General features: G+C 48.6%; 1 protein-coding gene across 1 annotated transcript in view; it reads left to right on the top strand.

Moving 5' to 3' along the window:
* Positions 1-14,377, top strand: part of DCTN1 (dynactin subunit 1) — a 133,549-nt gene that overhangs the window by 42,841 nt on the left and 76,331 nt on the right. Inside the window, exons 6-7 of the mRNA XM_018568514.1 lie at positions 7,017-7,034; positions 13,551-13,571. Coding sequence (XP_018424016.1) covers positions 7,017-7,034; positions 13,551-13,571 — 39 coding nt within the window. The remainder of the gene's footprint in view (positions 1-7,016; positions 7,035-13,550; positions 13,572-14,377) is intronic.

Genomic DNA, 14,377 nt, shown 5'->3' with positions numbered 1-14,377 from the left:
GTGACAGGATCGAGAGGTGAGCGAGCGCCGGTATGTGTTCGCTCACTTCCCGATCTACTGAGCCGACCTGTGACAGTCTCATTGTCACAGGTCGGCTAGAACTATGAGGTGAGTGGAAATCACTCACCTCATAGTTCTCCCTTTTAAGTAATCAGATTTGTCTGGTAGATGTCAAATGTATTGAGCATACAGATGTTGCTGAATTTGGTGAGGGCTTCTACACCAGGGGGTCATGAAGAGGTTAAAACTGTATCCAGAATATTACACGAGCCCATTTGTGTTGTGTGTTCAGAACCGATAGAAAAGCAGGTAGGGAATGGAGTCACCTGTGTGTGTGTGTGTGTGTATGTGGGTTGGTAAGTGGCAGCTCAGGAATATTACACAGAACATCTATTTTCGGTACAATGGATGGCACCATGCCGGGGGAATATAATGTGTATATATTTTCTTTTGTTATATTCATGACATTCATAAAAGGTTTTTACAAAGTATAATCTACTTTTCCTGAGGTTGTAACCCCCTTTTTTGGCCAACATTCTTCATCTCTGCAAGGGTTATGAATGAATTCTCTCGTCTCATACACAGACAGACAATCATTTGTAGAGGTAACCCAGCATTGTCTGTATTACGTTCATATACACTATATTGCCAAAAGTATTGGGATGCCCCTCCAAATCATTGGATTCAGGTGTTCCAATCACCCCCATGGCCACAGGTGTATAGGATGAGGCACCTCGGCATGCAGACGCTTCTACAAACATTGGTGAAAGAACGGGTCGCTCTCAGGAGCTCAGTGACTACAAGCGCGGGACCGTGATAGGTTGTCACCTGTGCAATAAGTCCATCCGTGATATTTCCTGGCTACTGAATATTCCGCGGTCACCTGTTACTGGGATTATAACAAAGTGGAAGCAACTGGGAACAACAGCAACTCAGCCAGGAAGTGGTAGGCCACGTCACATGACAGAGCGGGGTCAGCGCATGCTGAAGCGCACAGTGCGCAGAAGTCGCCAACTGTCTGCAGAGTCAATAGCTACAGACCTCCAAACTTCGTGTGACCTTCAGATTGGCACAACAACAGTGCGTAGAGAGCTTCATGGAATGGGTTTCCATGGCCGAGCAGCTGCATCCAAGCCGTACATCACCAAGTGCAATGCAAAGCGTGGGATGCCGTGGTGTAAAGCACGCCGCCACTGGACTCTAGAGAAGTGGAGACGTGTTCTCTGGAGTGACCAATCACGCTTCTCTGTCTGGCAATCCGATGGGCGTGTCTGGGTTTGGCGGTTGCCAGGAGAACGGTACTTGCCTGACTGCATTGTGCCAAGTGTAAAGTTTGGTGGAGGGGGGATTATGGGGGGGGGTTGTTTTTCGGGGGTTGGGCTTGGCCCCTTAGTTCCAGTGAAGGGAACTCTTAAGGCATCAGCACACCAAGACATTTTGGACAATTTCATGCTCCCAACTTTGTGGGAGGAGTTTGGGGATGGCCCCTTCCTGTTCCATCATGACTGCGCACCAGTGCACAAAGCAAGGTCCATAAAGACATGGATGGGGGAGTTTGGGGAGGAGGAACGTGACTGGCCTGCACAAAGTCCTGACCTCACCCCGATAGAGCACCTTTGGGATGAATGAGAGCGGAGACTGCGAGCCCGGCCTTCTCCCCCAACATCAGTACCTGACCTCACAAATGGTCCAACATTCCCATAGACACACTCCTAAACCTTGTGGACGCCTTCCCAGAAGAGGCGGAGCTGTTATAGCGGCAAAGGGCGGAGCCAACTCAATACTGAACCCTACGGACTAAGACTGGGATGCCATTAAAGTTCATGTGGCCCAATACTTTTGGCTATATAGTGTATTGGCTTAGCTAAATCTAGGGGGTGCCTTTTTTTTTCCGCGGGCCATGTACAGGTGAAACTCGAATAATTAGAATATCATGCAAAAGTAATTGCAGTAAGTGCTGCAAAAGGGGCCCAAACCAAGTACTGAGTACATATGCATGCTTGTACTTTTCAGAGGTCCGATATTGTTCTATGTACAATCCTTGTTTTATTGATTGCATGTAATAATCTACTTTTTTGAGGATGTGGATTTGGGGTTCTTGGGGTTTTCATGAGCTGTAAGCCATAATCATCACAATGATGACAAATCACGGCTTGAACTATCTTGCTTTGCATGTAACGAGTCTCTCTCATATATTAGTTTCACCTTTTTAAGCTGCATTAGTGAAATAAATTAACTTTGCACGATATTCTAATTATTCGAGTTTCACCTGTATAACAAAGTGTCAGGTCTGGTCTGGTATATAAAATAGTGCCGTCTCCCGGTGGCAGCGAGCTATCACACGGCTCTCTTTCGGATTATCACATCAGATCATTGCACATTTATCTGCTCTCCGGATTATGTCACCCGGTTATCGTCTTACACCGGGGTGACAGATGGCACAAGGGAGATGAATACCTAATTGACCTTTCCTTGCCATCTGCCGGCGGGCAGATTATTGGTGCGCCACGCTCGTTCTATGTACATCCCGCTGTGCGCTCTCCCCTCCGGGGACTCCCTGCTCCTGATTTTCCACTCGCTGCAGACGTCCCCGAGGGTCAGTGTGCTATGGAAACCAGCAAATGTAGCTGAGATAATTGCATCGGGGATTTATGAAATGTATTCATCTTTCTATCAGCATGTACACTCATTTTTTAGTTCACGTTATGTTTTTAGATGTTTCACTGCTTTATGATCTCTGTAATGCCGCCAGGCCGCTTCACAATTATCATAGCGTGACCCTGTACCGCCTTCCCCTGCAGTCATATACACGACTTGTCTCCCTTCTTTTAAAAGTCATTGGTTTAAAGTGAGTCACTCTGTTACCCCTTGATGTGTCAAACAAAAACCATCTGGAAACAATTGTTTCAGCATCCCGCACATATTACACTTCATTACAAAAAACAAAACATTTTTCACCACTTTACAGCATCTACACTGTATGGGTGAATGTTTTTAGTCACCTGACCATCACACCAACCTGTATGAGAAAAAGTATTGGGGGACACCTGACCATCACACCTACGTATGTGGGAAACTGATATGGGGACACATGACCATCTCGCCTACCTATGAGGGGGCAAAGTATGGGGTCATGTGACCATTACACGACTTACATGAGAAAAAGTATGGGGACACCTGACCATCACACCTACCTATATGGGGGGAAATAGTATGGGTACACCTGAGCATCACAGCAACCTGTATGGGGACACCTGAGCATCACAGCAACCTGTATGGGGACCCCTGAGCATCACACCAACTTGTATGGGGACCCCTGAGCATCACACCAACTTGTATGGGGACCCCTGGCCATCACACCAACCTGTATGGGGACCCCTGAGCATCACACCAACTTGTATGGGGACCCCTTGCCATCACACCAACCTGTATGGAGACCCCTGAGCTGCACACCAACTTGTATGGGGACACCTGGCCATCACACCAACCTGTATGGGGACACCTGAGCATCACACCAACTTGTATGGGGACACCTGAGCATCACACCCACCTGTATGGGGACACCTGAGCATCACACCAACCTGTATGGGGACCCCTGAGCATTACACCAACCTGTATGGGGACCCCTGAGCATCACACCAACCTGTATGGGGACACCTGAGCATTACACCAACCTGTATGGGGACCCCTGGCCATCACACCAACCTGTATGGGGACCCCTGAGCATCACACCAACTTGTATGGGGACCCCTGAGCATCACACCAACTTGTATGGGGACCCCTGAGCTGCACACCAACTTGTATGGGGACCCCTTGCCATCACACCAACCTGTATGGGGACCCCTGAGCATCACACCAACTTGTATGGGGACCCCTGAGAATCACACCCACCTGTATGGGGACCCCTGAGCATCACACCAAACTGTATGGGGACCCCTGAGCATCACACTAACTTGTACGGGGACCCCTGAGCATCACACCAACTTGTATGGGGACCCCTGAGCATCACACCAAACTGTATGGGGACCCCTGAGCATCACACCAACTTGTATGGGGACCCCTGAGAATCACACCCACCTGTATGGGGACCCCTGAGCATCACACCAAACTGTATGGGGACCCCTGAGCATCACACTAACTTGTACGGGGACCCCTGAGCATCACACCAACTTGTATGGGGACCCCTGAGCATCACACCAACTTGTATGGGGACCCCTGAGAATCAAACCCACCTGTATGGGGACCCCTGAGCATCACACCCACCTGTATGGGGACCCCTGAGCATCACACCCACCTGTATGGGGACCCCTGAGCATCACACTTATCTATATGGGGGAAAAAGTAACATTTCAACGATTGCATACATAACAAGAGATTGTCAGAGACTACAGTCATGATGCAGTAGATGGTCAGAGACCACACACAACAGAAGGTGCTATTGGAGATGTGTGACAGACTTTAGTCCAGGGGTAGCCAAACACTGGTCCTCCAGCTGTGGTGGAACTACATATCCCATGAGGCATTGCAAATATTCTCACAGCCACAGACATGACTCCCGGAGACAGATGCATCATGGGATTTGTAGTTTCACCGCAGCTGGAGGACCTGTGTTTGGCCACCCCTGCTTTAGGAGACACATTTATAAATCATTCTTCCACATTTTGTTTGAAACGGCTTCCTTAAAAATGACTTGTGATTTTATTTGCTATTTCCTTCAGCGAGCTCTGTTATAAAAACGTCAAAGTATGTAAAAGACGGACGGCGTTAAACAGTCAGATAAGAAATACACCAAATGATTTAACTTGCTGGAGTCCAATCTGAAGAATGTTTTACTGGCTTGGGTAAGCCCCTAGTTAGGGAGAAGACTGCAGGGGCCCCAGGGGCTGCACAATGAGTTTCAAAGGACTGCACCAAGATTGTAGACCATTGTATGCTTCCAGCTTTGTGGTCACAGTTTGGTGACGGCACTTTTCTGTTCCACCATCACTGTGTCCTATGTACAAAGCCAGCTCCGTACAGACCTGGTGTGATAGAGTGTGGACAGAGCCCTGACCTCTATTATACCTGACTGTGAGGTCTTCTCATCCAACATCAGTACTGGATTCCCTCAGAAAGCCTTCCCAGAAGAGTGGAGGCCGGTGTAGTACCGAATGTGGGGCCAACTCCATATTAATGGTCTCGGTTTAAGATGTCTTGCAAGCTTATATAGGTGTGACGGTCAGGTGTCCACAAACTTATGGCCATATAGTGCAGAATATAACAGAAGTATATACATTTATTATAATAGTGTGTGACTGTAGGGGGGCATTAGAGTGTAAGCTCCTCTGTACAGAGACTGATGTGACTGGCTCTGTGTTCTCTGTACAGCACTGCAGTATAAGTCAGAGCTATATACATGTATCTTAGATGGGATTGATGGGGGTAATAAAGTGTAAGCTGTGTGGGTTGTGTAAAGCAGATCTAGGAAAACTGCAGTCCCCAGCGGGAGGGACTAAGAGTCCCAGCATACCTTGTCTGTATTGGGATACGCCGGTCCTCTCTGATCATGGGGTCGGTCCTCCTGCAGAGTGTATGGTGGGGTATTCGGGCTCCTCTGTACATTAGAACTGAGTGGCGTCCTCCTGTCAGTCCGTTGTTGTCGCAGACATTCCCTGCTGGCCCCGGAATCTCAATCTGTTGGGTATTATTGAGCGGCCGGCAGTGTGCGCCCGTATTGGATTACACATAATGCTGTCATTATCTCTGCCCTGATGGAAGGCTAATGTTTCTCCCCGGAGCTCCTTGCTTTCCCTAATGGAAGTCCTCACAGCAACTTTGTAAGGCCAGTCCCATTTTTAAAGAAACAAGTTCCGCGTTGTGAAAATGCTCGGCACCAATGTCGGTGCATTCCGGATGGGGGAGGGGGTCTTGCCCTGTGCAGCATGATGGGCCGTTTTATTTCTGAGCTGGAAGAAAGCGTGCGGCTGGCTCATGCGGCTCTATGTAGACGCAGGTTCTGCGCGTCCTCACGCCGCTTTCTGCAGCTCTGAGTTTTGTCGGTTGCACACGGACGCAGACGTGACGGATCCAGGTCCGCACACTGTCTTGGTGCTGCGGTAAGCGGCACGTTACACGAGCTGCTCGCAACGCTTCTTCACGCATCAAAAAAATCATGCATCACGCCGTACGGAGCAACGCTCCCCATGTGGATGAGGCCATAACGCGATGGACGCATTTGTAGATGCTGCCATTTTCATGGTTGTCTTTTCTGCGGCAAATTAAAGGTCTCTCACACGTCTCCGCTGAGGCTGTAAGTTTGTAGAATGATTGTCGCGGTGTAACATGTCATGTGTTGTGTTGTATTTACCTAATTCCAAGACCTGCTAAGGACCAGATGATTTTTTTAATGATGTCCTGATACTGAAAACCATACCAGAGGGGGGTGTACTTTCTTTTTCACACGACTGTATATGTCTATGGTATGTACGTTCCCTTTAACCCCTGCAGTGGCAGGATTTGCAGCAGCCCGTCGGCTGGAAACCGAAGTGGTGTAGCGCTTTTATTCACCGGGGTTCCTGACAGGCTGATGCTGCTGGGTTGCCGGGCAACAAGCTGCTCCTCCTCTGCCTCCCTCCCCTCCATCCCTCCATCCTCTGTGCATCCGAGCCATTAAGCAGCAGAAGGTCTGCCGGAGAGACAGAAGAGAGGCCTTTTTTTTGTGTGTGATTGATGATGTAATCCGGGGCGGTGGTTATAGAGAGCGGCGGGGAGCAGCAAGACACGGGCTGTATCATTTCACCACCCCCCCTCCCCGGGAGGAAGAGACATGGAGGATCCTGGCACTGACTTACTCTGAGGATCCCTGTCATTCTGCTGGATGCTCCCTGCAAGCGCTGCGGCCATTTGCAAGTGACTGTGGGAAAGCGGAGATTGCGGCTGCAGTCCTGTGATTTCATGTCTTAACTCTCTCTCTCTCTCTTTCCTTCTCTCCCTCTCCTCTCTTTGCCCTTGTGCGGGGGGAAAAAAAAATGAAGCAGGCGCCAACAACACGGAAGGTACCCGCTTCAGTGCCCGTGTAACCCATCCGTGTCTGGTTATCCATAGTCTTGTGTGCCATCCGTACGCGTTCGGGGAATGTTCTCTGCACTGTCGTTGCATGCCGCGGTCACCGGAGAGCTGCAGAAAATAAAGGGCCAGATGGGGACTTTACGACACTACGTCTGATCGGGTCTGTAGTAGCGGGCCGCGCCGGGAGAGAGCCATTTCACACCGCTGGCATGTCGGTATTGTATTCGCGTTCTTATTTAAAGGGGATCTGTCGCATGTCATGAAGGATCTGACGGGTGTAGAGCAGACAGATGCAACGTCGATTATTTTCATGATTTTGAGGCGTACTGGCGTCGCTGAGTAATGAGCATTAGACTGACTCTGTCTAGTTGAAAGGAGTTGGGAGGTCCGGGTGCTGCAAAGCTATAATTTAACATGGCAGCGTCCATTAGCATTGAGTGACTCGGTGGGGATGTGTTACTGTAGTACAGGCAACCGCTGCACTCTAGCTGTGGTGCACCCACAAATCCCATCATGTCTCTGGGAGTTATTCTTGTGACTGTCAGTCTTGCAATGCATCATGGGATTTGTAGTTCCACAACAGCTGGAGTGCCGAGGTTGCCTAGCCCTGCCTTAGTCATTGGTGAACTGCTGCGAGTCCGAGCATGCATTTCTTGCAGACAGATTCCCTTTTATTGCCCTGCCTTAAGGCCAGATTATCCGCAGGAGCTTATGGCGAAGGGAAGATTGTGTGCCGTCACCAAATTCTAGATTTTCGCCTTTCATCTGTCAAAGCTGTGACCGGGTGATTGACGGGTCTCTGGAGTTTGTATCCAGCTACATAGAAGGAGCGGAGTTCCAGTTCAGGGTTTTCTGCAGCTCTCGGGGGATTATATCTGCATGCCGCCTTCATTTCATTCACCATTAAGACTTTAAAGTGGAACTCCAGGCAAGCAATAGGTGTTGTGTCCATCGTTCCAGTGCTGCAAAAAGCTTTTTACATTCAGCTCGGCACCCCAAGTTGGATCCCATTAATGGTCCACATATGGATGTAGAAGTGGCTCTCCGGTATCCTCTCAGCTGCCTCTACAAGCCCATTCAGCTTCCTTAGAGGATCGGAGATGAGGTCAGGATGCAGCTATGGCTTTGGCCTTTGGAGTACAGTTTGGATACTGATCTGTCCCATCCTCAGACCAGCATCTCTGGGTGTGAAGATGGCCAGTGTTTGCATCACAATCCAGTGCAATGGGCGCCTGCGGGATCCCTTTTTTTGGAGTCGGCAGTTTTATATTTACAGAGGATGCCGCAGAGGGCCAAAGGAGCTGCATTAAGGGCTCATTAGGGGTGTAGACCGCCAAGATCGACGCGTTTCTGCGGTGGGAACGCGCAATGTTTATGATTAGCTGAGGCCACTCAGCTGGTACAAATCAATGACAGTCTGAGAGGCTCCGCAGCTGTCCACATGTATTCGTACACGAAGACATAACCTGATGGGGTGGCCCTGGACACAAACAGTCTGCGTACAGAGACGGTCATCTGTCCATCACCGTAGTGACTACATGTGAACGGCCGCGGACAGTGTCATTGATTCTTGGGTGCTTCCTGTCTGCACCTGATGCCGAACCCCCTGCAGAAGTACCCTGATCTGGGTGGTCTACAGCCATGAATGACCCGCGTGGAAGAAGCTTAACCAAAACATCTTTTGTTTTTGATGAGTCGTGATGCGTTAGAACCTCAGTCAGGTTTTTTCGGCTGTCTGTGTCCTCACGGGGGAGGTTTACCCTCCCTACTTGTCCTGCTGACCATTGTCCCTGAAAATGAAAAAAAATCCAAAATGTTGCATTGCAAGAAGAGGATTAGGAGGGAAATCTTCCAATGATGGTGCATTTCCCAGGTAAGGTCCCAACCAAAGAGCAGTGATGTGTTGTTTTTTTTTTTTGTGGTGCAAAAACTTAAATTAAAGTGACATTAAACCCTCAGATTTTGTAACACAATGTGCGCCTTACTGTAATCCATGGTAGTTTCCCTTCTCTTTGCTGCTCTTCCTTTTAAATCCGTACCTGTTCTCATGCTGGGCAGAACTTCTGTTTTGCAGCAGACTGCCTTGTCTCAGGAATGGATACACGGTGTCTGTGTGTACGTTTCTATAGGCTTGTAACCTGAGCCAGCACTACAGGAAGAGGCCCTGAGCTGCAAAGGGAAGTTCTCCCCAAGCATGAGAAGACATGAGGATTTAAAAGGAAGTGCAGCAAAGAGAAGGGAAACTACCATGGATTACAGTAAGGCGCACATTACAGTATTGGTTTATGTTAAAAAATCTGAGGGTTTAATGTCACTTTAAGCTTAAAAAAAGTGTGTGAATGTCAAGTGAGTTTGTAAAATATTTGCAATCAGAATTTTTAATACTCATTCATCCCCCCCACCACCACCCCCACCCGTAGTGGCGCGAGGCCTGAGAGGTAAATTTCCTTTTAGAGATTTTCACTTACGTCCTGCTGTGTCTCTGGAACAGGAAGTGAAGGGAATTCTCCCCAATGGGACACAGACAGCAACCAACATACCTGTGAGGGTTCTAACCATTCTCCACTCTGTCCTAAGCAAATCCATGGCTTTAGCTGTACTTTTGTTCTTATTCCCGTTCTTTTTATTTTTTTCTTTTTTTCTATCAGTTTGTTGGTGGTTTTGCATTGGTTATGTCCCCGGGCCCTATTTTATTGAGCTGTGATCCTGGAGTTCTCCTTTAAAGATGAGTCATTGTCTATATTATTAAGCATCTTGCCGGAGGTTTTGTACAGATCATTTATAATGTATTACTATCCGGCTGGATTTACTATACCGAGTGTCCATGTTTCTTGTTCACTCTTCTCCAAATGTGATGCAGTTTTTTGTTTCTTATCCAGCCAAGTAAAACGATCAGCAGCTCGGCCGTTCCCAGTCCAGCCTGTTGTGTCAGGAGAGCTGGTGATGGGTCCGGGTAGAAGGTCCCACCAGCTGGCTCTACTATCCCAAAAAATGTGCCCACCAGGCTGTCAGAAAGGGGAAATATTCTGTATTTCGGGGATATCGCATTAAAATCTGAGCTGCTTTCTACATTACTTTTTAAATTGTTTTTTTTTTTCATGTTACATTTTTGTGGTCCATATGTTGATTTGGAGAAGGATTTTAGTAGGGATGCACCGATACCGATACTAGTATCGGTGCCGATACCGAGTATTTTGGGTGAGTACTCGTACTCGCCCAAATGCTCCGATACCTAGCACGAGTACTTCCTGTATCAGGAAGCCGGGCTGCACATCATTGCACGCTGCCCGGTTTCCTGATTGGCTCGGAAACGGCTCCATGCTCTCTCGTCACTTGTGATGAGAGAGCATGGAGCCGATTTCCGGGCCAATCAGGAAGCCGGGTAGCGTGTAATGACGCTCTGCCTGGCTTCCCGATTGGTCAGGAAGCTAGCAAATCCGGAAGCCGGGCGCCGTGTAATGACGCAGCGCCGGCATTCTGATTGGCCGGAAAGGCGGCGTCATGCTCCCTCGTCATCTCATGAATCATATTAAGAAACTGACCTACCTTAAATCATTAGTTTGTATTGCTTTAGAAAAAATGTGACCTGTCCCTTTTAAGAAAAAGTATCGGTAATTGGTATCGGCGAGTACTTGAGCAAAAGTATCGGTACTCGTACTCGGTCGTAAAAAAGTGGTATCGGTGCATCCCTAGATTTTAGTTTAGTTCACTGTTGTGCCTTTGCAAGAATCTAAATATAAAGATTAGCATTATTACAATTGTGCAGATAGATAGATTGGCCATGGAGCCGGTTTCCCGGCCAATCGGGAAGCTGGGCAGCGTGTAATGACTCGCCTCCTAGCTTCTTGATTGGCCGGGAAGCTGGCCAACCGGGAAGTCGAACGGCGAGTCATTACCCGCCCCCCGGCTTCCTGATTGGCCAGAAAGCTGGCTTCATGCTTCCTTGTCACCTGGTGACGAGGAAGCATTGAGATAGCTTCCCTGCTAATCAGGAAGCCGAGGGCGAGTCATTATACGCCGCCTGCCTTCCTTAATGGGACTTTCGGTAACGGCGGGTACCAAAAAAAATATATATATTTGTACTCGATACCGAAAAAACGGTATCGGTGCATCCCTACTTGTTTTTTCTAGGGGGCAGAAATGAAGAACACATACTTACCTGATCCTTAATCCCGCCTGGCTGCTAGACTGGTCCCCAAGGCTCCGGCGATCTAATGACCCATGAGGTCAAGTCTAAGGCTGGGCACACACCTTACAACCATCGCAAGACTTTTGTCTTGCGATGGTTGTAAGGTACTTAAAAAAACTTACGATCTGCCTATGTTGCATTTGCGCACACCGGCCCGTCCGGCTTTTATCTTACGAACATGCTACAGACCCGCCTAACATCATGCGATGCTCGGCGGGTTTTCAAACATGTTCGTAAGTTTAAAGTCGTGCGACCTTACAGTAGTAGAGGTCGCACGGCTTCCACACACCTTACGATAATCGTACGATTGCGGGATTTCCCGCGATTATCGTACGATTATCGTAAGGCTGGGCACACACCTTGAACCATCGCAAGACGTTTGTCTTGCGATGGTTGTAAGGTACTTAAAAAAACGTACGATCCGCCCATCTTGCATAGACGACCGCAATGCCGAGCGGGCAGTGTGCGCTTGCGCACACCGGCCTTTGGCTTTTATCTTATGAACATGCTACACACCCGCCTAACATCGTACGATGCTCGGCGGGTTTTGAAACATGTTCGTAAGTTTAAAGTCGTGCGACCTTACAGTAGTAGAGGTCGCACGGCTCCCACACACCTTACGATAATCATACGATCGCGGGATTTCACGCGATTATCGTACGATTATCGTAAGGTGTGTGGGGACCTTAATACAGGTCTATTAGACGTGAGAATTCTGAGACACACACCACAGCCAGAGCGGAGGGTAGAGAGTGTCTCAGCTGCAGGATTGAGTATTTCTTTCTTATTCTGTCCTCTAGAGAAATTCGAGCAGTTAACCCTTGAAGTGCAGGGGGTAGCCCCACTGTAGGGGTTAATTTGGAAACATCCTGGAGATCTTCTTTACTGGAAAGTCACATTTCTATCTATGTATGCCTGCATAGTTCTAATAAGGTGACTGTTCAGATTCTTACATCAACCCCATTGTAACTGGTTCTCTTTAATATGCTGGGGACCCTGTGTGGAGAATGATTTCACGCTGGTAATTAAGTTTTTGTATGTAGACCCCTTTTAATCCTCAGACAAAGTTGGCCAATAAGAGCCGGTTTAATGACCCCCTGCCTGCCATTGTGCTGCTCCTCCAGATTGTCCCCATTGTTCCATACAGCTGCTTACTGCCAGTGGGAAACGGTTCCCGATGCGTGCCAGGAGAATATTACTAGCTGGCATTGATGTGCCAGCGATTGTCCCCAATCCGAGTCCTCCCGGGAACCCGGCTTTCATTTTTAGCTTGAAATGGTTCTCATTAACAATGATGAGCCGGAGAAGTAGAATCCTGTGCCAGTTTATCAGTGCCATGCTCTCTCTGCTATATCTGTGGGCAGGGTGCAGGGTCTATGTGCACCGTTATCCTCCGGAGCTCAATAGGACAATGACGGGAATTGTTCCTCTTCTGAAGACAATGTCTTATCAATGATGTCTCTGTGCTGCCTCCGCTTAGCATGCCCACAGTGTGTACCCCGTGTATGAGGAATGTGCAGAGCCAGCTGGTGACGTGCCTGGCTGCCACTGTCCCTCACTGGCACATCCTGAGTCCGGTCTTGTACAATATGAATGCAATGGATTAACCTAGTCATGTCCTTTTATGTTTTAGCTGGGATCCAAAGTGTCTGCATGCCCTTCGTCATTGTTAGGAATAGGGGACCGATTCTGTATTCAATGTATAAGAGTCAGGAGACCTAGAAGATAGAGTCAATATCCTCCAGCTTAGTAGGTTTAGGGTAGAGGGGACCCTGGAGTGCAGCGTGCTCTTGTCTGGATGTCTTGGGGGGAGGGGGGGCTTCTGATATCCAGGGATGGACGTGTTGCAGGACTCAGAAATGCACCCTTTCCTGTTTTATGCCCAGAGTTGGGAATGTAAGTGTTGGGGGACCCCAGAATGCTGCGCTCCCTGTTCTGGGTGTCCAGGTAGTTTCCTGTAAGAGGTCCAGTGTTGGCAGTGTAGGTATTAGGGGACCCCATTTAGAGGTGGGAGTCTCCTGTTAGATGTTGGGGGTCAGTGGTAGGTGAGAGGGAACCCCAAAATGCAGCATGCTTCCCCTTTATACCTGGTGGGAGTTTCCTTATGGATGTCCAGTGTCCTGGGGCTCCGGAATGCAGCAGACTCTCCATATTTCTGATGTTTCGTACCACCAGAGTAGGTGTAGGAAGACTCTGGAATGCAGCATGCTCTCTCTCCTGGATGTCTCCACTAACAATGTCACTTCTCTTCCCTCGTTGGCTGCTGATGCTTCTGCTGTCTGTCTGTCTATCTCTTCCTGCCTCCGCCCTCCAGATCACCACCCGTCGCACTAAGGTGAGCACACAGTCCACCACATAGCACTTCATCACCCAAACACATGTCCTGTGTGTCACATTCACTCTCCTCTCTGTCCCTTTCCTGTGTTCATGGCTTCATTCGGTGTCCCTGTCACTCCACACACAGTGCAGACTGATAGCACACACATAGCACTGATAAGGTACTGCCGATCTGCTGTAAATGATTGACACCACCGTCATGTAAAGGGCATGGGCCTTCAATGCCTTAAAGTGTTCCTGATTCAAGGTTGGGTTATTACATCTGTGTTGTTATTATGGAAAACTGTGTACTCTTCCAAATGTAGGATCAAACCTTTCTAGAAGACTGAAAGCAGAAGTCGATGGAAGGCTGCACCTTACGACTTTTTTCATAATCGATTAGTTGCCTCATTATTTTTTCGATTAGTTGGTTTAAAACTCTCTCCCCTCCTTATCCTACCGGATGTGGTTTATCCAATTCCAGCTTGGGAAAATATAAATCTATAAGTCACCAGCATCGAAAAGAAGCAAATGACTCTTAATATATTCACCTCCTCTCCAGTGGTGCCCACCTATAGACTCAGTGCTTTGCAATCCAGCGCTGCTCCAAATCTGGATTAACGTCATTTAACTCCCTTCCTGTGAGCTTAGGCCGTCAGAGACCCACCGACAACCTGGACTTGAAGAGAGAATGACACAGAGAGCCGTGTCACGTGATGACCCGAGTCATTGCAGTTTTTAGGACCTGCCCGCAGCTGAAGGAAGAAGAGGGTGAGGAGGACTTGTGATGTCACCAGATTAAGGACACTTGGGGGGGGGGGGGGG

This window comes from Nanorana parkeri, unplaced genomic scaffold (genome assembly GCF_000935625.1).
Source record: "Nanorana parkeri isolate BGI_ZX_2015 unplaced genomic scaffold, ASM93562v1 scaffold1200, whole genome shotgun sequence".
Lineage (NCBI taxonomy): Eukaryota > Metazoa > Chordata > Amphibia > Anura > Dicroglossidae > Nanorana > Nanorana parkeri.
The sequence above is the reverse complement of the archived record's forward strand: the minus strand, read 5'-3'. Positions and strand labels throughout refer to the sequence as shown.